The sequence below is a fragment of the Nycticebus coucang genome, chromosome 2 (assembly GCF_027406575.1).
Source record: "Nycticebus coucang isolate mNycCou1 chromosome 2, mNycCou1.pri, whole genome shotgun sequence".
Taxonomy (NCBI): domain Eukaryota; kingdom Metazoa; phylum Chordata; class Mammalia; order Primates; family Lorisidae; genus Nycticebus; species Nycticebus coucang.
The window spans coordinates 41118777-41145932 of NC_069781.1; the positions used below are offsets into that span (position 1 = coordinate 41118777).

Sequence of the window (27156 nt, forward strand, 5' to 3'; positions counted from 1 at the left end):
ATGATTCAACAAGTGAACAGTGAGTGGATGTGAAAACCTAAAACACTACTGTCTGTACACTACTGTAGACTCTATTAACACTGTACACTTAGGCTAAACTAAATTCATAAAAAATGTTTTTTCTTTCTTCAATTTAGATATATTAACCTAAGCTTACTGAAACTTTTTTACTTCATACACTTTTTAAAACTTTTTGACTCTTGTAACCAACTTGTAACACAATATACTGCATACATCCACAATAATATTTTTTATATATTTATAAGCTTTTTTCTATGCAAAATATATTTTTTAACTTTTAAAACTTTATATTAAGGCTTGGCGCGTGTAGCTCAGTGGTTAGGGTGCTGGCCACATACACCAGGGCTGGCGGGTTCAAACCTGGCCCAGGCCTGCTAAACAACAATGATAACCACAACAAAAAAAATAGCTAGGCATTGTGGCGGACACCCGTAGTCCAGCTAGTTGGGAGGCTGAGGCAGGAACATTGCTTGTGCCTAGGAGTTTGAGGTTGCAGTGAGCTATGATGATGTCACTGCACACTCTAGCCTAGGTAACAGAGCAAAAACCTCTTCTGAAAAAAATAAAACAGGCTGGGTGCAGTGGCTCACACCTGTAATCCTTGCACTCTGGGAGGCTGAGGCAAGTGGACTGCTTGAACTCAGGAGTCTGAGCCCAGGCTGAGCAAGAGTGAGATCTCATCTCTACTAAACAGAAAAAAACTAGCTGGGTGTCATAGCAGATGCCTGTAATCCCAGCTATTTTGGAGGCTGAGGCAAGAGAATTGCTTGAGCGCAAGAGTCTGAGGTTACTGTGAGCTATGACACCATGGCACTCTACCCAGGGCAACAGAGTGAGACTCTGTCTCAAGAAAATAAATAAAAGATAAAAATAAAAAGGTTTACTTGGGTATTAAATACATTTTGATTTACAATATTTTCTTTTCTTTTTGAGACAGAATCTCACTTTGTCACCCTTGTTAGAGTGCCATGGCATCATAACTCACAACAATCTCAAATTCCTGGGCTCAAGCGATCCTCTTGCCTCAGTTTTTCATTTTTATAAGATAGGGGCTCACTCTTTTTTTTTTTTTTTTTTGTAGAGACAGAGTCTCACTTTATGGCCCTCGTAGAGGGCCGTGGCCTCACACAGCTCACAGCAACCTCCAACTCCTGGGCTTAGGCGATTCTCTTGCCTCAGCCTCCCCAGCAGCTGGGACTACAGGCGCCCGCCACAACGCCCAGCTATTTTTTTGGTTGCAGTTTGGCCGGGGCTGGGTTTGAACCCGCCACCCTCGGTATATGGGGCCGGCGCCTTACTGACTGAGCCACAGGCGCCACCCATGGGGGGGGGGCTCACTCTTTCTCAGGCTAGTCTTGAGCTTGTCAGCTCAAGTGATCCCCCTACCTCGCCCTCCCAGAGTGCTAGGATTACAGACATGAGCCACCACACCTGGCCAGGATTCACAATATTTTCAATTTATAATGAGTTTATTGGGAAGTAACCCCATGATAAGTTGAGGAGCATTTATATATGCAAATTCTTAGAATAAGAATAAATAGGGCATTTTTGCATAATCTTCCCAATGATATTAAGATAGCAGGATACAACATCTTTTATTCATATTTGAGTTTTATGCTATAATCAAAGAGGATCATTTCAATATAAATATTCAAGAACTTTATAAATTTTCCCAAAAGGTTTTCTTTAGTTTGTGAAGATATTCACATAATTCTTTGACATCTCTTTCATGTAACCCTTTCTGTCATTTTCTTTTCTCTCATTGATAACTACTCTAGATCTTTTTTTGCCATGATTTTTAGGTAACTTGACCAGTTCTCTAAAATCACTTTCAAGGTTTTGTCAAATTCTACACCCTTTGCAAGATAAGAAATTTTATGTGCCCGGTGAATAAGCAATGCATTATAGCATTATACTGTCTGAAATGTAAAAGAGGCAGAGTAGCATAGATGGTGGGAGGGAGAAATAGATCCTGAGATATATATATATATTTTTTTTTTTTTGAGGATTTCAGTATCTTTTATTCAAAGTGCCTGCTCTTTTTGGTCTTAAAATCATTCAGTTTGACAAAGAAGTTGGAAGCAAAATAAAAACGGGTAGGACTGTTCTTCTTGTCACTCAGTAACATCCCACCATCCATCCCTGGGGACAGACCAACGTCTCCATTGTTCTCCCCATCAAACAAAGCTTTCAAAAGGATATATTTAAATGGATACTAATTTTGTAATCGTCACATCATTTAAGTTAATACTATTGTGATGATGCCCATAGGACTTCTCTCTGCAACCTCATACTTAGAACCCAGATTTTCTTTCTTTCTTTTTTTTTTTTTTTTTGTAGAGACAGAGTCTCACTTCATGGCCCTCAATAGAGTGCTGTGGCTTCACACAGCTCACAGCAACCTCCAACTTCTGGGCTTAAGCAATTCTCTTGCCTCAGCCTCCCGAGTAGCTGGGACTACAGGCGCCCGCCACAACACCCGGCTATTTTTTTGTTGCAGTTTGGCCGGGGCCGGGTTTGAACCCGCCACCCTCGGTATATGGGGCCGGTGCCCTACCGACTGAGCCACAGGCGCCGCCCAGAACCCACATTTTCAAATAACTAAAAATCCACATACAGATCCTTCATGAATGAAAAGTAAGCCTGTTTATTAGGGGTAAGTAGTTAAATTACTTCTCCCCTTACTGTCCCAAAATATGAAGTAACAGAAAATATCCTATACAACTATCAATGTTTCTATTTTATAAGATAAGCAAACCACAAAATTAAGAAATAAATTAGAAGATATTACCATGTATCTGCAAAATGACTACCTAGAACCGAACCAGAAAATGCATGCTCACATCTCTGAACAGTACAGTGTGAGACAGTCTAATGGAAATTAATATGAACTCCAGCTCTATTATTTACTATATATAAGAACTTGAATAAGTTTCTATATGAGTGACAGTTTTGTCAAACTTTAAAAATAGGTACAATCTCTCACAGGATACTGTGAGGATTAAACAATTTAATGTAAGAAAAAGTGCTTCACAAAAGGTTTTGCACATAGTAAGCACTCAAAAAATGGAAGTTAGTATTATTATTATTTTTTTTTTGTAGAGACAGAGTTTCACTTTATTGCCCTCGGTAGAGTGCCGTGGTGTCACACAGCTCACAGCAACCTCCAACTCCTGGGCTTCGGTGATTCTACTGCCTCAGCCTCCCGAGTAGCTTGGACTACAGGCGCCCGCCACAACACCCGGCTATTTTTTTGTTGCAGTTTGGCCGGGGCTGGGTTTGAACCTGCCACCCTTGGTATATGGGGCCGGCGCCCTGCTCACTGAGCCATAGGCGCTGCCCGGAAGTTAGTATTATTAATAAATAATGAACACTTCAGCTCATGCACTGAAGACCCTTTAGATTCTCACTCAAAACTTCTAAATAAGCTTCAAAATCCATTTCTCTAATCAATAAAGAAAAAACATTCAAATTTGTAGGTATGAAGGGTGCTATGATAGGCACACTGACTTCATTAATAAATGAAGGCTGACAATGATAAAGAATACGAATTCTAACAACAGATTAAAGGTCATTCTGAGTGGGAGCAAACAACGTGACAGTCTTCATGAGATAAGAAAATTTTAAATTATAAAATATTAGCAACATAGAGAAAATTATGAAGAATATAACAAAACACCTGTGATACCCACCACCCAGCTTTATCAATTTTAACAGTTATCTTTCAAATATTTTTTGACCATTACACAGTTGAAGTACATTGTGTAGCCCTCCTCAAACCCCTCCCTCTCCAGAGGGAACCACTATCCAAAATTTGTTGTCATTCCCCTTGCAAGTTTTTAATACCATGAATTCATATGTATGTATCCACAATTTATATATGGTTTTGCACTCAATTTATTCTGTAAATACTTAATGAACATCTACTATGTGCGAGGCATAGGTCTAGGGTAGAGCATATGCTAGGGCAGAGCATAGGACAAATACATGCTCTCATCAAGCTTATGTTTGTAAAGTTTTAAAAACTTTTTTTTATATAAATGGTATCATACTGTAAAGCTCATTCTACAATTTACTTTTCTTCGTTGGTCTCCAAATTCTGAGATGTATATCAGATGTTGATGCTTTCAGCTCATTTATTTTAACTAATGTATAGTATTCCATTGTATGAGCATACTAAAATTTATCTATTTTCCTCTGAACAGACATTTGTTTCCAACTTCTATTACTAACCACGCTATAATGAACCCCATTTACACATCTCCTTGTGAGCATGTGCATTAATTTTTTTTTTTTTTTTTGAGACAGAGCCTCAAGCTGTTGCCCTGGGTAGAGTGCTGTGGTATCACAGCTCACAGCAACCTCCAACTCCTGGGCTCAAGCGAGTCTCCTGTCTCCGCCTCCGAAGTAGCTGGGACTACAGGCGCCCCCCCCCCCCCAATGCCCACCTATTTTTTGGTTGCAGCCACCATTGTTGTTTGGTGGGCCCAGGCTGGATTTGAACCCGCCAGCTCAGGTGTATGTGGCTGGTGCCTTAGCCACTTGAGCCACAGGCGCCGAGCCTATATTAATTTCTTAAAAATATGTATTAATGGGGCCTTGGTGTGTGTCACACTTTATGGGGGCAAGACATGATTGCAAGAGGGACTTTACCTAACAATTGCAATCAGTGTAACCTGGCTTATTGTACCCTCAATGAATCCCCAACAATAAAAAAAAAAAAAATATATGTATTAATCTCTTTGAATCTGCCAGGTGAAAAATACATTGTCAACTTTATTAAATATTGTTAAACTGCTCTTGAAAAAATTTTACAAATTTATACTACATTAATGATATTTAAATTCCCATTTCTCAAAATCTTTTAATACCTGGTATTTACTGTTATTTTTATTTATACTTCCAAGATAACAAGTGACCTTGAAAATCTTTCCATATTTATTCCTCATTATAGTTTCCCTTATGTTATTTCTCTGCCTTTTTTGCTAAAGGCTTATTGTCTTATATATTCTGGATACTAATTCTTTTTTGGTTATGTGCACTGAAAATCTCTTCTCACACCAGCCTATGGCTTCTCTTCTCACATTATTATGATGTCTTTGGTTATAGTGAAATTTCAATTTTTATGCAGTTGAGATATAAATCCTTAATGGTTTGTGGGTTTGTGCTTTTTGTGTCTTAAGAAATCCTTTTTTTTGTAGAGACAGAGTCTCACTTTATCGCCCTCAGCAGAGTGCCGTGGTGTCACACAGCTCACAGCAACCTCTAACTCCTGGGCTCAGGCGATTCTCCCGCCCCAGCCTCCCAAGCAGCTTGGGACTACAGGCTCCTACCACAGTGCCCAACTATTCCTTTGTTGTAGTTGGGCCGGGGCCAGGTTTGAACAGGCCACCCTTGATATATGGCAACGCCACCCAAGAAATCCTTTTTTTTTTTTTTTGCATTTTGGCCAAGGCTGGGTTTGAACCCACCACCTCAGGCATATGGGGCTGGTGCCCTATTCCTTTGAGCCACAGGCGCTGCCCAAGAAATCCTTTTTTAAAAAAATCTCTTTTCTACCCATTTCCAGTTAACTTAAAAAGTTTTTCGTAATAAAAAGTTAGCTACACATGGTGGCATGTGTCTGTAGTCCCAGCTACTACAAGGGGTGAGGCAGAAGCATAACGAGCATCACTCAAGCCCAGGAATTTTAGACTGGACTCTAGCTTGAGCAACACAGCAAGACCTTGTCTCAAGAACAAACAGACAAAAAAACCTATTCCTACACTTAGAACAGCCTGAGGCAGAGTGAGACCCCTGTCTCTAAAAAAAAAAAACAAAACCGGGTATTTGTTATGGCAGGTGCCTTAGTCCCATCTACTTGGGAGGCTGAGGTAAGAGAATTGCCTCAGCCCAAGAGTTGGAGGTTGCTGTGAGTTAGGATGCCATAGCACTCTACCAAGGGCCACCAAGTGAGACACTGTCTCAATAAAAGAAAGAGAGACAGAGAGAATGAAAGAAACTTCAAAGACAACTGAAAGCAAAATTCAAAAAAAAAAAAAAGCAAAAAAACTATATATATATGTATGTTCTATGTTTTCTTCCAATCTAAAGCTTTCATAATTAGGTCTTTATTTGGAGTTGTGTTTTTTTTTTTTTTTTTTTTTTTAAAGAGAGTCTCACTTTGTTGCCCCTGGTAGATTAGAGTGCCATGGTATCGTAGCTCACAGCAACCTCAAACTCTTGGGCTCAAGGGATCATCTTATCTCAGCCTCCCAAGTAGCTGGGACTATAGGTACTTGCCACAAGACCTGGCTATTTTTAGAGACAGGGTCTTGCTCTTGCTCAGGCGCTGGTCTCGAACTCCTGAGCTCTAGAGATACACCCAGCTTGGTTTCCTGGAGTACTAGGATTACAGGTATAAGCCACAGAGCACAGCTCTTAACTGGAGTTATTTTCATTTATGGTGTGAAGCAGTGATCTAATTTTATTTTATTCTTTTATATATAACCAAATCTATTGTCTTCCCCACAAACTCATAATACCCTGAAATCATATATAACATTTTCATATATGCGTAATTCTGTTTCTGGGATATTTCACTGTGACTTAATTTATCCCTGTCCTAAGACTATGTTTGATATATGGACACATAATTACTCTCACCACCTTAGTCTTCTTCAAAACTACCATCTGGTGTTGTATATAAATTCTAGGGGCCGAGCACAGTCGCTCATACCTGTAATCCCAGCACTACAGGCCAAGGTGGGAGGATTGCTTGAGGCCAAGAATTAGGTAACACAGCAAGACCCCAACTCTACAAAAAATTTAAAAGAAAAAAATTGGCTGGATGTGGTGACATATGCCTACAGTCCTAGTTATTTGAGAGGCTAACGTAGGAGGATCACTTGGGCTCAAAAGCTTGAGGCTGCAATAAGCGATAGCCACTGCATGCCAACCTGGGTGACAGAGTGAGATCCCATCTCTAAAAATAAATAATACATTTTAAAATCAAGTTTTATGAAAAACATTATTGATATTTTAACTAAAACTGCACTGAATTTATAGACTATCCTGGGGAAAATAAACTTCTTTATGATACTGAGTTTTCTCCTCCACAGATGATTTGCATTTGTTTAATTTTTTCCTCAGCCTGAGCAAAAGCAAGACCCCTGTCTCTATTAAAAATAGAAAAACTGAGGCAAGAGGATTGCTTGAGCCCAGGTTGGAGGTTGTTGTGAGCTGTGACACCATGGCACTCTACCCAGGGTGACAGCTTGAGACTCTCTCTCAAAAACAAAACCGGGTATTTGTTATGGCAGGTGCCTTAGTCCCATCTACTTGGGAGGCTGAGGTAAGAGAATTGCCTCTCCCAGCTATTTTTTGGTTGCAGCTGTCACTGTTGTTTGGTGGGCCCAGGCTGGATTCGAACTCGCCAGCTCAGGTGTATGTGGCTGGCGCCTTAGCCTCTTGAGCCACAGGTGCCGAGCCAGCCTCTTTCTTTTTTAATGTAGCCTCTATAAAATTTAAAAGTACATATGTGGTTAGCATTATACTACTGTTGGATAGTGGTAATCTAGAATTTAGTTTTAATTTTGTGTTAAACATATTCCCCCAAAACTCCTAAATTATTTTCTTTTGCTATTAATAACATTTAACATGTTACCTAATTAAAATTCTTCAGTCTGGATTAACAGTTTATATATAAGATGGAAATAAACATTATTTTCTCTTAATATTGAAGATAAAAATCTTTTGATAGTTTAATTACCATATCTCATGACTTCTAACTTCGGTGGCTTTTAAGATTCTCTCTTAAAAATTAATTAATTAAAAGATTCTCTCTTGCTTTTTGATCTTCTAGAGCAGGGGTCCTCAAACTAAGGCCCGCGGGCCATATGCAGCCCACCGAGGACATTGATCCAGCCCTCCAGGTGTTTTTGCCACCGCTGCCTGTCCTGCTACAGTGCGCATGTGTGGAATGTGTGCGGCACTCTTAGACTCCCCTCCTCTGTCTCTAGACTCCTCCTCTCAGTCTCGGGACTAACTGATGATGCACACTTGCATCACTTGTTACGACTAGCAGTGACAAATATGGAACCAGACATTGACCATCTCATCAGCCAAAAGCCCATAGTTCCCATTGAAATACGGGTAAGTTTGCTGATTTAACTTTAGTTGTTCTTCATTTTAAATACTGTATTTGTTCCCGTTTTGTTTTTTTAATTCGAAATAAGATATGTGCAATGTGCATAGGAATTTGTTCATAGTTTTTTTTTTTTGTGGTTTTTGGCCGGGGCTGGGTTTGAACCCAGCACCTCCGGCATATGGGACCGGCGCCCTACTCCTTGAGCTACAGGCGCCGCCGGATAGTTGTTTTTTTTAAACTATAGTCCAGCCCTTCAATGGTCTGAGGGACAGTGAACTGGCCCCCTGTTTAAAAAGCTTGAGGACCCCTGTTCTAGAGTTTCACCACAACCTGTCTATATGTGGATTTATCTTTAAGGTTCACTTTTGATTGAGGTCTCAGGCCACTTCTTTAGTCCTAAAAATTCTCAACCATTGTATCTTTAAAAATTTGTTCTCCATCAATCTGTGCATTTTCTTTTTCTGTAATCCTTTGCATACCCTCTAAATTAATCCCGTCTTTTAGCTATTGTTTCATATTTTTATCTTTTTTTGTCTTCTACATAAATCTTTTAGTAGTACTTGGGGCCAAAAATATGTATACACACTTCAAGCTATCTTATTGGCAGTAAAATCAATAATTAATCATTCCCAAAAGGTGTATGAATTCCAGGTAAAATGGATATGCACAGTGTGGCTAAGGTATACTTGATAAATAATGTTATCTTGAATTCAATTTTAAAAAGCAATACATAGATAGGGCAGCACCCCTAGGTCAGTACGCAGGGCACCGACACATACACCCAGGCTGGGGTGAACCCAGCCGGGGCCTGCTATACAACAACTGCAACAACAAAAAAAATAGCCAGGCATTGTGGTGCGCACCTATAGTCCCAGCTACTTAGGAGGCTGAGGCAAGAGAATAGCTTAAGCCCAAGAGTTTGAGGTTGCTGTGAGCTGTGATACCACGGCACTCTACGAGGGTAACATAGTAAGACTCTATCTCAAAAAAAAAAAAAAAAAATATTTTTTAAGAAAAAGCAATACATAGATAACATCACTTTGAATCTGCATACACTTTTTTGGCACCCCCTTGTATTTCCTAACTCACTAATTCACTTATCAGTGGTATAAAGGATTTATCCCATCTACTGATTTTTTAACATACCAACTACATTTTTTTTTTGAGACAAAGTCTCATTATGTCACGCCTGATAAGAGTAGCTCACAGTATCCTCAAACTCTTGGGCTTAAGGGATTCTCTTGCCTCAGCCTGCCAAGTAGCTGGGACTACAGGCACCTGCCACAACGCCCAGTTAGTTTTTGGTTGTAGTTGTCATTGTTGTTTGGCAGGCCTGGGCTTGCTTCAAACCCACCAGCTCCAGTATATGTGGCTGGTAGCCTAACCACTGAACAAAGGGTGCTAAGCCCCAACTGCATTTTTAATTTCTGAGAATTCCAGTTCATTCTTTAGTATATACCTGGTTCTTGTTTAATCCCCTTTGTTTCAGTTTTGAATGCTTTAATTGGAAAGTATCCTTTATTTCTTTGAATACTCTAAAAAAGGCTTAAAAGTTTCTACCAATCAATGGAATACCATACAGTCATTAAAAATAAGATCATCCTATGGATACTAATATGGAATGATCTCTAAATGTGTTATTAAGTGGAAAAAGTAAGGTAAATAATAGAATATGTAGAATGCTACCATTTATATAAAAGTGTCTGTATGTGTGAGTGTGTATATAAATGTTTGTACATGCATAAATTGGTAATAGTGGTTGCCTCTGGGGAGAGAAACTAGGTGGCTAGGCGACAGAGGTGGATAGAGACTTACTTTTCACTGTTTACCCTTTTGTAACCTTTGAATTTTGTACCACGTGCATGTATTACCTAGTCAAAAAAAAATAAATAAAATAATTTATTTTTTAAAATAAAATATTTGTTGGACTACTCCATAAAATTAATTTCATCCAGAGAAAATGCCTGTGGTTGTCATGATATTAATATTAGACATCTTCATAAAGTTTAGAATTTGGTTAAAGACTCATTTTGAGTAGGAAGTTTTTTCTTAGTTTTTTTTTTGCAGTTTTTGACCGGGGTTGGGTTTGAAGCTCTGGTGCATGGGGCCGGCGCCCCACTCAAGGCGCTGCCCTTGAGTAGAAAGTTTTTAAATGTTTTTCTCATTCCCTTTCTACTTAATGGTTTTTGAGTTGCCCCCACTTGGCCATCTGGGCTCCCAGTCCATAACAAGGCCTTATAAAGACATTTCAGGGCTTCAGTTTCATGACGATATTGGAAATATCATACATACATATTCAGTCACTGACTCAGCAAGTGGTTTCATTCATTGCCTATTGATGAGGCTGCGTCTTTATCAGCAAAACCTATGACAGACCCAAATAGTGAACAGAGTTTTTTTTTCAGCCTTTTACAAATGAGACAGAGATTTCAACCAAACCCCTGGCTTCATGTAGTGATTCTGGCTGTAGTTCCTCCCTCACGTGAAGCACTTCAGATTTCTTAATCCTTTTACCTAACAGGAGCAAAACTACTAGATATCAGTGTTAAGACTGAAAACCAGTGGGCCTTTGGTTTCAGACTTGCTCACAGCTTTCTGCCTGTGTTCCATTTAGAACCTGGTTATGTTTTTTGTGCTATGTAATTTAATCTAGTGTTCTGTTTGGAGCATACAGGTTACATCAAAACACAGTATGTTACCTTGACTAGAAGTAATTTCCATATTTCTTTTTTTAGAACATTAAAAGTAGTAATTATAAGTCTAAAAATCCCATTGCATATAGTTTAGCAAATAAAAAATTGCTCATAATCCATCCATTCTAACAATTGTTAGCATTTTAAATATTTCTTTTTGCCAGGCACAGTGGTACATGCCTATAATCCTACCAACTCTGGGAGGCCAAGGTGGTAGACTGCTTGAGTTCAGGACTTTGAGACCAGCCTGAGCAAGAGTGGGAACCCATCTCTAAAAATGGCCAGACATTGTGGTGGGCCTTTAGTCCTAGCTACCAAGAAGGCTAAAGCAAAAGGATCTTGAGCCCAAGAATTTGAAGTTACCATGAGCTATGACACCACAACAATCTACCAAGGGTGTCAAAGTGAGACTTTGTCTCAAAAATATTTCCTTTTAATTTTTCCCTTCTGTATCATTTCAAATGTGCATAATTTTAATCACTATTTTAACCTATATTATCTCAAGTATTTGCCTATGTTGCTATGTAGTCTCTATGACTGTCATTTTAATGACTACATTTTTTTTTTTTTTTTTTTTTTGGCCGGGGCTGGGTTTGAACCCGCCACCTTCGGCATATGGGACCGGCGCTCTACCCCTTTGAGCCACAGGCGCCGCCCTAATGACTACATTTTAATGACTACATATTAGTGGTAATAACTTCCCACATTATTGAGAATTATTGGCATTTACAACACTAGTACAAAATAGTCTCTGTGCATGTGCTTTTTCCTCTTAGTAGTCGAGATTTGGGGAATGGTGGAGCGGTTGTGAGAGATGCTAAGCAATGGGGCTGCCAAAATTCTACCTAGATCATTAGCACAAAGGCATTACAGGACTAGCATGATGATGATCCTGACATATGAAAGAAAAAGTAAACTATATAGAAGTATTTCAGAAAGACTCCAATGCAAAATGACTAACAGTTAAGTTTTCTAATCAAAGGAATAAGTTTTATAAGGAATTAGATTCATATTTCACAAATGTGGCTCATTTAGCACATTTGGACAAGGCCTTACACATTTTCACTAACTTCCAAAACAGAATATTTTGGGCCACACTACTAAAGTTCACTTTTTCACTATAATACTAACCTGATATTATTTACACAGTCTTCATGAGCTTCAGAAAGTGTTTTTATGTGCTTTGAAGATATTGGGTCAAAAAGCAGAACTTCAGTTTGTTCACAAGCAACTGTCAGCACTGACCTGAAAGCAAATGACACATTTCTTTTGTTTAGTTTTCTAGCATTCTCTGGTTATTGATATTTGCTTATTTATAACAATTACACAAGCTTTAAATAACTTCTTTGCTCATTATGAGTAGCAAATATTTAAAAGATTTATACTATCCAGGTGCAGGGCCTGTGGCTCAGTGGGTAAGGCGCTGGCCCCATATACTGAGGGTGGTGGGCTCAAACCCAGCCCCAGCCAAACTGCAACAAAAAAAAAAAAAAAAAGATTTATATGATCCAAGTTTGAAAAGAATAGTAGGAAATGGTACTCTCTCTTATATGCTGTGGTGTAGGGTAAACAAGTACAGCTTACATTTCAAGAGCACCTCTAAAGTATCTATCAAATGTTTACATGGGCATATCTTTTGACTCAGCAATGTTGAGGGGGAATTTAATCTAGACAAATAATCATTTATAAACACAAAGAAACAAATATAAAGATATGCTTCATTGTAAAAAGGGGAAATCAGAAGTAACAAATGAACATGAAAGAAGGAATGACTGACTAACTCTGGATACATAATAATTTGAAATACTATGCAAAAGTTAAAAAGAAAAGGGGAGATTCATATGGATATAAAAAAAACTCCAAAAGATATTTTTAAATGAGAAAAGTTGGGTGATGGCTACACTAAAAGCCTAGACTTCACCACTATACAATATATCCATGTAACAAAACTGCACTCGTAGCCCCCAAATCTATAAAAGTAAAGGGAAAAAAGGAGAAAAGTTGGTTACCAAAAAGCATGCATTGATCAGACACTTTAGGGAAAAAATCATATACCATTAAATAATAAATTTCTTCATCAGTATCTATCAAATGCACTTACTGGAAAAGGTTTGATCTATGTGTTATCAGACTAGTTAGATACGGTTAAATTTATCAATCTCTCCTTTTTTTATTTTTGGCAGTTTTTGGCCAGGGCAGTGCTTGAACCCACCACCTCTGGCATATGGGGCCAGCGCCCTACTCCTTTGAGCCACAGGTGCCGCCCATTAATCTCTCCTTTTACAGTTTTTTAGCTTTCTCTCTTGTTTCAGTCCTTCCTTATTTCAAAACTGTATTTTCATAAACCCTGTATAAATCTCATTTTAATTTATGAAAATCTTATTTTTTTTTTTATTAAGTCTTAGGTGTCTGTGGGTAGTAGTCTTTCAGATTCAGATCTAGCAAATGAAATTCTGTATCTTGGCAGGGCAAGGTGGCTCACACTTCTGGGAGGCAGAAGCAGATAGACTGCTTGAGTTCAGGAGATCAAGACTAGTGTGAGCAAGAGCAAGATCCCATCTCTAGTAAAAACAGAAAAAAACTAGCTGGGTGTCACAGTGGGCGCCTGTAGTCCCAGCTACTCCAGACGCTGAGGCAAGAGAATTGCTTGAGCCTAAGAGTTTGAGGTTGCTGGGAGTTATGACGCCAGGGCACTATACCCAAGGTGACTGAGACTGTGCTTTCAAAAAAAAAAAAAAGAAGAAGAAGAAGAAGAAGAAATCCTGAGTCTTTGAAACCCCAAGACTTCTCAATTTACAAATCCAATAATAAACAAAATTTTAAGCATGTAAAATGAAAGTGCATAAGATAGATGTTTAGATAGCTCAACTTTTCTATTTATAACAAACTTTTTTAAAAGAGGGAAAATCAGAACATCTATTAACTTGAAATCTTTTCCACATTTAGCAATCATGGAATCGTCCTTTAAAAAGTATCTGCATAAACCCTTGTTGAGATACATGGACTTCCAAGTTTAAAAATATCTTTAGAATTTTTATGTTAGTTGGTCATCATGAATAAAAATAGTAAAATTAATGCCTATAAATTTTGAAGATATATAAATAGCTATTTCTTTTTGAGTCAGACAAACCCTGACATGAACTTTTCTCCTTTTGTGCGTAAGTAAATGAATCAATAGTTCTGGGAGATTCTTTTTTATTTCCTTGGAGACAGAGTCTCACTTCCTTGCCCTTGTTAGGATACCGTGGCTTCAAAGCTCACAGCAACCTCAAACTCTTGGGCTCAAACGATTCTCTTGCCTTAGACTCCTGGGACTACAAGCACCTCCTACAATGAAGGCTATTTTTAGAAATGAGGTCTTGCAGAAAGATCTCGCTCTGGCGCAGGAAGATCTCGAACTGGTGAGCTCAGGCACCACCTTGGCCGCCCAGAGTGCTAGGATTACAGGTGTGAGCTACCGCATCTGGCCCTCTGGGAGATTCTTAATCTTAAACATTGTAAATAAGACATCTATAAAACTGGCAGCTATTGTTTTGATTTATTTTTATTTATTTATTTTTTTTGAGACAGAGCCTCAAGCTGTCACCCTGGGTAGAGTGCCATGGCATCACAGCTCACCGCAACCTCCAACTCTTGGGCTCAAGGGATTCTCCTGCCTCCACCTCCCAAGTCGCTGGGACTACAGGCGCCTGCCACACGCCCAGCTATTTTTTGGTTGCAGCCACCATTGTTGTTTGGTGGGCCAGGGCTGGATTCAAACCCGCTAGTTCAGGTGTATGTGGCTGATGCCTTAGCTGCTTGAGCCACAGGCGCGGAGCCTATTGTTTTGTTTTAATACAATTATGTGTTTGTAAATGGTATGACATCTTTATCATATGTAAGTTTTGTTTTTAGATTCCACTGCATTCTACACAATACCACATTATCGAAATTTCTAAAATGACTTCATAGTATATGTGCTATGTGGCAAAGTAAGTCTCCCTTACTTGCTTTAAAAACAATTTTTTGGGCGGTGCCTGTGGCTCAAAGGAGGAGGGCACCAGTTCCATACACCAGAGGTGGCAGGTTCAAACCCAGCCCCGGCCAGAAACTGCACAAACAAAAAAAAAAAAAACACGTAAAAAACAATTTTTCTAGGCTAATACCATGTTTTCTCTTCAAATAAATTCTATAAATAGCATGTGAAGTCCTACTGAAAAATTTTGTTAAGATTTTTTATCGGAATGCAGTGATTTCTTGGTTAGAATTATTTGGTTAGAATTTATATCATATGCTATTAAATCATCTCATATAGTGATGTGAACATTTAAGATTTTCTTAGCAAGAGCACCTTAGCAATTCTTGAATTTCTGACCAACCTTATACATCAATTTATCAATTTAGTACACATTCACACACAATTCTGTGGCAGATTTTAATTGAAATTGTATTAAATCTACAGAAAAGTGTGGATAGAATCAACATCTTTACAATATGGAGTCTTCAAATCCATGAGCACACCATAGCTCCATTTATTTAAATCTGTAATTCTTTCAATGAGTCATCCCTTTTTTTTCTACTTTTTTGTTAGACTTATTCTTGGGTACTTGATATATTTTGGATATTTTTCTAAATGTTCTTTTTAAAATTTTGCTTTGTTCTATAATCCTAGCACTTTGGGAGGCCGAGATGGGCAGATTGCTTGAGCTAAGGAGTTTGAGACCAGCCTGAGCAAGAGTGAGCCCCCATCTATAAAAATAGCCCGGCTTGTTATTTTATGCACTAAAATAGTTTGTATAAATTAGAACTATTTATTTTATTTTATTTTTTTAAGCAGCTCTGGCCAGGGCTGGGTTTAAACCCGCCACCTCCGGCATATGGGGCTGGCGCCCTACTCCTTGAGCCACAGGCTCCGCCCAGAACTATTTATTTCTTTTAAGTTTGATAGTACTTGTCCATAAAATCATCTAGACCTAACTACTGATGCAGTATTAATGACTGGCACTAAGCTTTCTAATCTTTTATTAACATCTGTTTTGGTAATTTCTACTTTTCTAGGAATTGGCCTGCATAACAGAAGTTGAAAATTTCATTGGCATAATATCATTCACTATATCTTCTATTTCTAAACTTTTTTATGTTTTTTTGTTTTTTTTTTTTGAGACAGAGTTTCACTATGTCACCCTTGGTAGAGTTCTGTAGTGTCCTAGCTCACAGCAACCTCAAACTCTTGGGCTCAAGCGATTCTCTTGCCTCAGCCTCCCAAGTAGCTGGGACTACAGGCGCCCACCACAATGCCTAGCTATTTTTTGTTGCAGCTGTTATTGCTGATTAGCTGGCCTGGTCCAGGTTCGAACCTGCCAACTTCAATGTATGTGGCTGGCACTATAACCACTGCACTATAGGTGCCGAGCCATGTTTTTTTTGTTTGTTTGTTTGTTTTTGAGATGGAGTCTCAGTTTAAGTGGGAAGAATGACATGGTGTTATAGCTCTCAGCAACCTCAAACTCCTGGGCTCAAGTTATCTTCTTGGTCAGCTTCCCAAGTAGCTGAGACTACAGGCACCCACCACAATGCCAGGATAGTTTTTCTATTTTTAGTAGAGACAGATCTTGCTGTTGCTCAGGCTGGTCTTGAACTCTTAAGCTCAAGCAATCCACCTGCCTCTATCTTCCAAAGTGCTAGGATTACAGGTGTGACCCACCACACATAGGCACTATTTTTAAACTTTTATGACTGGGCCAGGCAAGGTGGCTTATGCCTGTAATCCTAGCACTCTGGAAGGCCAAGGCGGGTGGATTACTTGAGCTTATGAGTTTGAGACCAGCCTGAGCAAAAGTGAGACCCCATCTCTACTAAAAATAGAAAAATTGAGGCAAGAGGATTGTTTGAGCCCAAGAGTTTGAGGTTGCTGTAACCTAGGGTTGACAGCTTGAGACTCTAAAACAAACAAACAAAAAAACCATCCAACAACTACTGAAGTATGAAATAATCAAGAAAACTGCAGACATCATATGAATGCATTATGGTGAATTACCCCAAAGGAACAAACTCATGTAACCATCACCTAGGTCAAATAGAATATTATCAACATTTGAAAAGCTTCCTTTCCACCTCTTGTCGCTAATGCCTGTAATACTGCTATACTGATTTCTAATATTGCCTTTATAAAACTTCAAATAAAAGAATAAAATATGAGTTTTTTCATGGCTGGCTTAGTTTGCACACCATATTTTGTAAGATTTGCCTATGTGATCACTAGCAGCACTCCTGCATTCTCTTTACTGTTATTCCACTGTACAAATAAATACAATTTATACATTCTACTGCTGAAGGAATTTGTTCCTTCTAAGTAAGGTCTGCTTTAAATTCTTGAACATGTCCTATAATAAACTTATGTATGCATTTCTGTTGGACATGTGTTACGAGTAAAACTGAATAATAGGTACTATGGTAGTTTGATCATTTATAAGACAGTAACAAATAGTTCACAAACTAGTTAAATTGTACTTTGATTTTTATTCCTTTTTACCTTCTTTGGGTATAACTGCTGTTCTCTTTTAAAGTTCTTGAGGTGGGGTGGCGCCTGTGGTTCAGTGGGTAGGGCGCCAGCCCCATATACTGAGGGTGGCGGATTCAAACCTGGCCCCGGCCAAACTGCAACAAAAAAATAGCCAGGTGTTGTGGCAGGTGCCAGCTACTCGGGAGGCTGAGGGAAGAGAATCACCTAAGCCCAGGAGTTGGAGGTTGCTGTGAGCTGTGTAACGCCAGACACTCTACCCAGGGCAATAAAGTGAGACTCTGTCGCTACAAAAAAAAATAATAATAATAAAATAAAGTTCTTGAGGTGGATCCTTACTTAGCTTATTGATTTTCAGCCTTCGTTTTTCCCCATACATGCATTTAGAAGTATAGGTTTTCTTCTATACATGGTTTCAGCTGTAGCTGCACAAATTCTGACGTGTAGTGTTTTCATCAGTTTTAAATAACTTATATTGTGATTTCTTCTTTGATCACAAGTTATTTAAAAGGGCATTTCCTTTTTTTTTTTTTTTTAACTGAGGATAGAGTCTCACTTTGTTGCGCTCTCCAGAGTGCCATAGCGTCTTAGCTCACACCAACCTCAAACTCTTGCCTCAGCCTCCCTAGTAGCTGGGACTACAGATATCGTCCACAATGCCTGGCTATTTTTATTTTATTTATTTTTGTTTGTTTAGCAAGCCTGGGCCAGGTTCAGTGCCCACCAGCCCCAGTACATGTGGCCGGCACTCTAACCACTGAGCCATGGGTGCCCAGCCAAGGGCATTTCCCTTTGAAATAGAAAATTTAACATTTTTCCTAGAAAATTTCTAGTTATTTATTTCTTCTGCTTTCCTCAAAGAACATAACTATGCACAATCTTATTTCTTGAAAATTATATAGACTTGCTTTTTATGTTGTTTGATATTAATATAGCACACTAACTTTCATTTAGTTAATGCTAACAATGGCATGCCTTGACATTCTTTTACTTTAAAACTTTATGTCTCCTGGCTCAGCACCTGTGGCTCAAGGGAGCTAAAGTGCCAGCCACATACTCCTGAGCTGGCGGGTTCGAATCCAGCCTGGGCCCGCCAGACAATGACGGCTGCAACCAAAAAAAGCTGGGCATGTGGCGAGCGCCTGTAGTCTCGGCTACTTGGGAGGCGGAGGCAGGAGAATTGCTTGAGCCCAGGAGTTGGAGGTTGCTGTGAGCTGTGATGCCACAGCACTCTACCCAGGGTGACAGCTTGAGGCTCTGTCTCAAAAAAAAAAAAAAAAAAAAAAAAAAAAGCCTTTCTGTCTCCTTATGTTCAGATATGTTTTTGGTAAGCAGTTTTAAAAAATCTGATCTATTTGGCTTGATGCCTGTAGCTCTGCAGCTAGGGAGCCAGCCACATACACCGGAAGTGGCGAGTTCGAACCCAGCCCTGCCAAACAACAATGACAACTACAACTAAAAAACAGCTGGGTGGTGTGGTGGATGCCTCTGGTCCTAGTTACTTGGGAGACTGAGGGAAGAGAATCGCTTAAGCCCAAGAGTTAGTGGTTGATGCAAGCTGTGACGCCACACATTCTACCAACCGTGACATAATAAAACTGTATATAAAAAAAAAAATCGAAACTTCTCTGAAGAAGACAGGCGCATGGCCTACAGACATATGAAAAAATGCTCATCATCCTTAATCATCAGAGAAATGCAAATCAAAACTACTTTGAGATATCATCTAACTCCAGTAATATTAGCCCACATCACAAAATCTCAAAACCAGAGATGCTGGCGTGGATATGGAGAAAAGGGAACACTTCTACACTGCTGATGGGAATGCAAACTAATATATTCCTTTTGGAAAGATGTTTGGAGAACACTTAGGGATCTAAAAGTAGACCTGCCATTAAAAAAAAAATAGACTTGCCATTCGATCCTACAATTCCTCTACTAGATATATATCCAGAAGACCAAAAATCACATTATTGGCAGCGCCTGTGGCTCAAAGGAGTAGAGCGCTGGCCCCATATGCCAGAGGTGGCAGGTTCAAATCCAGCCTCAGCCAAAATTGCAAAAAAATAAAATAAAATAAACCTTTGACAAAAATCATATTATAACAAAGGTATCTGTACCAGAATGTTTATTGCAGCCCAATTCATAACTACTAAGTCATGGAAGAAGCCCAAGTGCCCACTGACCCACAAATGGATCAATAAATTGTGGTATATGTACACCATGGAATATTATGCACCCTTAAAAAAGATGGAGATTTTACCAAATTCATGTTTACATGGATGGAGCTGGAACATATTCTTCTTAGCAAAGTATCTCAAGAATAGAAGAAAAAGTATCCAATGTACTCAGCCCTACTATGAAACCAAGTTATAGCCCAAGAATATGGGGAAAGGGGATAGAGAGGGGAGGGGAAAAGGGAGGATGGGTGGAAGGAAGATAATTCATGGGATCACACCTACAGTGCATCTTACAAGGGTACATGTGAAATTTACTAAATGTACAATATAAATGTCTTAACACACTAAGAAAATACTGTGAAGGCTATGTTAACCAGTTAGATGAAAATATTTCAAATTGTATATAAAACCAGCACATTGTACCCCATGATTGCATTAAGGTACACAGCTATGATTTAAAAATAAAAAAAAATTTGGTCTATCATTGTCTCTGTTGATTTACATTTAATGTAATTACTGGTAATCTTTGAATTTAAAGCTGCCATCTTAGAATTTCCTTTCCATTTGTTTTGCTCTTTATCAATTTCATCTCCATTTTAGCTTTTGAAATTTTACTATCATGAGGTGAAGGATATGTTAACTAGTTCGATATAAGCATTCCAAATTGTATATAAAATCAGCACATTATACCCCATAAATGCATTCATGTATACATGAATGCATTAATGTATACATGATCTATGTGTCTGTGACTTAATAAAAAAAAAGAAATTTTACTATCCATATCTCCCCCTATATTATTATTTTTTTTTTTTTGCAGTTTTTAGCCAGGGCTGGGTTTGACCCCACCACCTTTGGTATATGGGGCTGGTGCCCTACTCCTTTGAGCCACAGACCACAGGCACTACCCATTATTATTATTTTTTGAGACAGAGTTTCACTATCTTGTCCTCGGTAGAGTGCCCTGGCGTAATAGCTCACAGCAACCTCAAACTCTTGGGCTTAAGGGAGGAATTCTGGGAAGATGGCTGACTAGTAGCAACCCTCAGCAGAGGCTCCTGAGCAGAGGAAGAAAAACTAGACGGAATCGGACTCTATGAAGCCAAAGGTGGGGAGATGAGCAAAGAAAGAAGTTCAGCAAGCTGTAACTACAAGGAAGAGCATTCAAGAAAACAAATTACAGGTACAAAGCCTATCGACTAGAGGACGGATGAGAGACACCCCCGCCCCCCCTACCCACTAAGCAAGAGGCCTGACGCAGGCTATCTGCTAATGAGCAAGGAACAAAAGATCTCTCATTTTACCTCGCTGGAGAGAGTTGCTAAACTCCAAGTCTCTTTCTCCAGGGAGGTCCCACTTATGAACTTACACACCACCCTGCCAGGCATAAAACTGAACAGATATTTTCCCCCACAAATCCAAACGCCCAGTCCACCCTTTCCCCCTCGCATGGCAATCTGAAGTTCTGCCCCCTGCAGTGCTCACAGTGTTTGGTCTTGTCCTAAGAGATCTGGGCACAGTGTAGACTGTCAACCATCAGAACGGAATCTGTGACTAATGGGGGAGATGGTGTAGGAAGAAAGAGACACTGGGCAGGAGGAGGAGCAGTCCCCTGGTTATGACTATGCCCAGCCAGTAGTGGTGTTGACCTTCGGTTCAGGCTGTGTCTGGTGGGATAGGGTGCAGAACCCCTGCCTCTGACTGCACCCACAGCAAGAAAGTGGTTGCCCTGTGTGGACTGAGTTCTGCAGACAGGGCTGGTCCCCAGCCCCTACTAGGCCTGTGAGCAGAGGCTTGCTAGGTTTGGACTGAGACCTGAGAGCAAGGGCGTGATCTCCTGCTTCCAACAGAACCCTTGAGCAGTGGCTTGCTGGCTGTGCACCAAGACCTAAGGGCTAGGGCACCGTCCTGGGGCTTGTGAGCAGAGGCTTACCGGGTGAGGACTGAGACCTGAGGGCAGGGTGCAGTGCCCTGACTCTAACAGAGCCTGTGAACAGAGGCTTGCCAGGCAACGAACTGAGACTGGCAGGTGGGGGTGTGGTCCCCTGACTCCAACTGGTCTGGCAAGCAGAGGCTAGCTGGGTGTGGACTGAGACTGGTGGGCGGAGGCATGGCCCCTGGCTCCAACTGGGCCTGTGAACAGAGAAGGAGACAACAGTGTGGACTGAGTCTGGCGGACGGGAATGTGGATCCCTGACTCCAACTGTGCAGTTGGAGACCCTTGAATCCCTCTCTGTTGAGCAGGGTTTGCACTTCCTAAGATAATTTAATTAGAACCTGTGTCTGGGGCTGTCCACTCAGAGAGATTTTGAGGTTGACCTTCGAAGTTCTACACCAGAAAATAACTGAAGGGTGGGGGTTGGGTGCTATAGCTGTTTGTATCTCTTCACAGTCAAGATTTAAACCTAATACTGTGGTTTCTTAGTATAGGGTAGAGTTTGGCTGATACCAAAACAGAGCTAGCTTGTGCTATCTCACCAAGTAGGTCCTCAGAGTCTCTGGCCAAAACTCTGAAAGGGGCCTTTGTAGGAGATAAGCCATAATTACAAAGCCTAGCGCTTTGGTAAGGGGCTATCTCTACTACCTGGGAACCCCAATTCAATCTGACCCTACCAGTTCTAATAACCAAACGGTGGAAAATAAACATGGTGTGGACCCAACAGAAAAACTCTGGCAACATGAATAACCAGAGTAGATCAACACCCCCAAGAAATGACAAAAGAGATACAACTGAAGTTGCCATGCATAGACAAATGGCAGCAATGTCAGAAATCAAATTCAGAATATAAATGGCAAATAAGATAAATAGAATGGAAGAAAAGATAGAATTGAATTCCAAAGAGTAGTTCTAAAGTTGTCTCAAGAAATTAATGAATTCAAAGCCCAAGTCACCAAAGATGACTCGAAAGAACTTGAAAAAAATAGTACAGAAAAAAAACCTCAGGGTGGCGCCTGTGGCTCAGTCGGTAAGGCGCCCTCATATACCGAGGGTGGCAGGTTCAAACCCGGCCCCTGCCAAACTGCAAAAAAAAGAACCTCAAATAGTGAATACATTACTCAGAAATAAGAACAAATCAGTAGGTATCACATTACCAGACTTCGGGCTATACTATAACTCTACAGTGATCAAAACAGCATGGTACTGGCAAAAAAACAGAGCAGTAGATTAATGGAACAGAATAGAGAACCAAGAGATGAACCCAGATACTTACTGTCATTTGATCTTTGACAAGCCTATCAAAAATATTCAGTGGCGGAAAGAATCCCTATTTAACAAATGGTGCTGGGTGAACTGGCTAGCAATCTGTAGAAGACTGAAACTAGACCCCCTCCTTTCACCATTAACAAAAATTAATTCTCACTGGATAAAAGATTTAAACCTAAGACATGAAACTATAAAAATACTAGAAGAGAGTACAGGGAAAACACTTGAAGAAATTGGCCTGGGAGAATGTTTTATGAGCAGGAACCCCCTGGGCAATTGAAGCAACACCAAGAATACATTACTGGGATCTGATCAAACTAAAAAGCTTTTGCACCGCCAAGAACACAGTCAGTAAAGCAAACAACCTTCAGAATGGGAGAAGATTTTTGCAGGTTATGCTTCCAACAAAGGTCTGATAACTAGAATCTACACAGAACTCAAACTAATCAATAAGCAAGAGACTTGAACAGAAACTTCTCTGATGAGGATAGGAGCATGGCCTGCAAACACATGAAAAAATGCTCATCATCCTTAATCATCTTAGAAATGTAAATCAAAACCACTTTGAGATATCATCTGACTCCAGTAAGATTAGCCCACATCACAAAACCCCCAAACTACAGATGTTGGTGTGGATGCAGAGAGAAGGGAACGCTTCTACACTGCTGGTGGGAATGCAAGGTAATACAACCTTTTCGGAAAGAAGTTTGGAGAACACTCAAGGAACTAAAAGTAGACCTACTGTTTGATCCTGCAATTCCTCTACTAGGTATATACCCAGATGATCAAAAATTATTTTACAACAAAGACATTGGCACCAGAATGTTTATTGCAGCCCAATTCATAAGAGCCCATCAACCCATGAATGGATTAACAAATTGTGGTATATGTACACTATCGAAATACTATGCAGCCATAAAGAAAGATGGAGACTTTACCTCTTTTATGTTTACCTGGATAGAGGTGGAACATATTCTTCTTAGTAAAGTATCTTAAGAGTAGAAAAAAAAGTATCCAATGTACTCAATACTACTATGAAATCAATATATAATCACCTACACACTCATATCAATGGCAAAACATAACTATAGTCCAGAAGGTAGAAGGGAAGAGGAGAGGGAAGGTAGGGAGGGTATTTGGGGGGACCTCACCTAATATGCATAATGCAATGGTACATTTCAAAACTATTAAGAAATGAGTATAATTGTGTTACTTAGTTCAGTGTAAGCATTTTACATTGTTTATCGAAGCAGTACTCTGAACCCCATAAATGCATCAAAGTAAAGTTATGATTTAATAAAAAATAAATAAAAATAAATCTCTTGGGCTTAAGGGATTCTCTTGCCTCAGCCTCCCAAGTAGCTGGAACTACAGGCACACACAACAAAGCCCAGCTATTTTCAGCCCTTTTTTTTTTTTTTTTTTTTTGGTTGCAGTTGCCATTGTTGTTTAGCAGGCCTGGGCCAGGTTCAAACCTGCCTGCCTCAGTGTATGTAGCTGCAGGCACCAAGCCTTAAAATTCTTTTACTGAATACTAAATACCACAATACCATCATGAATCAACTTTTTTTTTCTTTTTAAAAAGATAGGGTCTAAGATGGAGTGCAGTGGCACCATCACGGCTCACTATAACCTTGGACTTGTGGGCTCAAGTGATCCTCCTGTCTCAATCTCCCAAGTGGCTAAGGACACATGCCACCTCACCTTGCTAATTTTCAAAAAAAATTTTTGTAGAAAATAGGTCTCTCTATATTGCCCAGGCTGGTCTCAAAACTCCATGCCTTGGCTCAGCACCTGTGGCTCAAGTGGCTAAGGTGCCAGCCACATACACCTGAGCTGGCGGGTTCAAATCCAGCCCAGGCCTGCCAAACAATGACGGCTACAACCAAAAAATAGCCGTACGTTGTGGCAGGTACCTGTAGTCCCAGCTACTTGGGAGGCAGAGGCAGGAGAATTGCTTGAGCCCAGAGTTGGATGCTATAGCACTCTACCCAGGGCGATGCTATAGCACTCTCCCAGGGCGACAGCTTGAGTCTCGGTCTCAAAAAAAAAAAAAAACAGAAACAAAAAACTCCATGCCTCATGCAATCTGCCCACCTTGGGCCTCCAAAAGTACTGGGATTACAGGCATGAGCCACCACAGCCAGTCCATGCATCTACTTTTTAAAATGAAGTACAAAGTATTACTTCTAATCACTTCCTGGATAATGCAAGAATGCTGGCTCACTTCAAGTCCCTTTGTCCCATCCTAGTATTTAATTTTTGAGGTGTACTTTATATATAAATTTCATGTCCCCCTAAAAACTTTTTTTTGAGACAGTCTTACTTTGTCACCCTCAGTAAAGTATGTGGTGTCATAGCTCACAGCAATCTCAAAGCATTGTGGCTGGCACCTCTAGTCCCAGCTACTCAGGAGCCTGAGGCAAGATAATTGCTTACGTCCAAGAGTTTGAGGTTGCTGTGAGCCGTGATGCCATTGCACTCTACTCAGAGCAACATAGTGAGACTGTCTCAAAAATATATATTTTTTAGTCCTTAGAATGCTTGCTGTTAATTTTATATATTCAATGTGTCTACTTGAATTAATAGCTAAGTCACAAAAACAATCTATTGGTACATTTAATTATCTCAAAACTACTCTCTTAGTTCAGAGGAAAGGTAATGTATAGCAATTGAAAGCATACACAGGGGTACAAAACATTTGTTTAATGATCCTTCTACTTCTCAATTCCCTCAACTAAATGTGCCTGGTACAGAGAAAAAGATGTATTTGGTTGTCATTTTCATTAATAAAATGAGTTTTGTTATTACCTGTGGTAGGCAGGTATTTAGTGACTTTTGGCAAACTTACCCATTAAATAATGGCAAAATTCAACAGGGATGATAAAATTAAGGATCCGCATCCCAGGAATTGTTCATCCATAAACCATACCCACAGGCCTCATTTATCTGCTGTGGATTCTGTCCTACCATGAGAGAGCACACTATGCCAAGAATGTCAATAAGTTTGGAGAATAACTGCAGTGGTATAGTACTACTCATTTGACTGTTCTCTTTATTTCTCTGGATTTCCCCACTTGTAGTTCCTACAAGTGGCCATGTGAGAGTGACATGAGAAAGGTAGGTAGCCCTGCTCTCAGGGAAACCACACGGTCAGTAGGAGTTTGCCTATGGATTTGGGGGGCATAGGTAAGGAACACTTAAGATGGGATGCTGGCCTATAGTTTTAATTCTTTTTTTTTTTTATTTTTAATTTCAGCTTGCTTGTTCATTCTTCTTCATTTGAAGTACTTTTTTTAGTTGTTCATTTTCTTCTTTTTTTTTTTTAACGTTCTTCCTTTGGCGATTCTCTTTCTTGTTGCCTCCCCAGTAGCTGAGATTACAGACGCCCACCACAAGGTCCGGCTGTTTTTGATGTTAGTAGAAACGGGGTCTTACTCTGGCTCACTGCTGCTCATACTGGTCTGGAACCTCTGAGCTCAGGCAATCCACCTGCCTCGGCCTCCTACAGCGCTGGGACTACAGGCGTGAGCCACCACGCCCGGCCAGTTCTTAATTCTTTAGTTGGTGTGTAATGTACTACTCTAGGAAGACCCAAGGAAGGTGCTGAAGTGTTAGGATGACAACAGGCTTGGGGCAGTAACTATTCAACCATTGTGGACAGATACTAATATCAGTATTTTAACAATTGGTACAACTAAATCAGTGTGTACCAGCCAAATATCAGGGCTGAATACAGTCTGTAAATGCCCTTAAGAGCATGATTTTAAGTGATGCTGTTCCAAGTTTGTATATGTTAGTGTTTGCCTGATTAACTGAGGTACACTACCATGTGTATTAAAATCTTTCTTTATGATCATAAATTTGCCTGTTTTTTCCTTGAAGGTATCAAATTTTTGTTTTACATTTTAAATCTAAAACTCATTCAAGTTCAGACTCATTTAAATCCCTAGGCAAAAGCCCACTCAAGCTTTGAAGTGAACTGAACTCTTATCACTATGAAATGACTTCCTATCTCTAGTAATTTTTTTTCCTTGAAGCCGCTTTTTATTCTGATATAGTAATATCTTTCTCATCCTTTTACCTTTTCCCCTGTAATCTAACAATCTTTGTCTTTGAATTAGAATATTCAATACCTTTATAGTTATTGTAACTAGTAATATTTGGATTTATTTTCAGCTCTTCTTTCTGTTCTTTATTTATTATACTTTTGTTTTTGGTCTCTCCTTTTCTTGTTTTTTCTTATTTCATACTTTTTCCTCCACTCATGTGTAAATTATATATTCTTTCTTGTCTTATGGTTCCTTGAAAATTTTAACATGCATACTTGCTCAACCTGAAAGTTAATGTATCGATATATACACATACACACAAAGTGCCAGAAATATTGGGAGGGCGGTGCCCATGGCTCAGTGAGTAGGGTGACGGCC

The 27156-nt window shown here is 39.7% G+C and overlaps 1 protein-coding gene across 2 annotated transcripts in view; it reads right to left on the bottom strand.

Annotated features, from left to right (window-relative positions):
* DCAF10 (DDB1 and CUL4 associated factor 10) overlaps positions 1 to 27156 on the bottom strand; it is a 63210-nt gene that overhangs the window by 28065 nt on the left and 7989 nt on the right. The window contains exon 2 of one of the 2 annotated variants that reach the window (XM_053568434.1): positions 11974 to 12087. The exons of the other annotated variant lie outside the window; for it this stretch is intronic. Coding sequence (XP_053424409.1) covers positions 11974 to 12087 — 114 coding nt within the window. The remainder of the gene's footprint in view (positions 1 to 11973; positions 12088 to 27156) is intronic. 2 annotated transcript variants of the gene reach the window in all.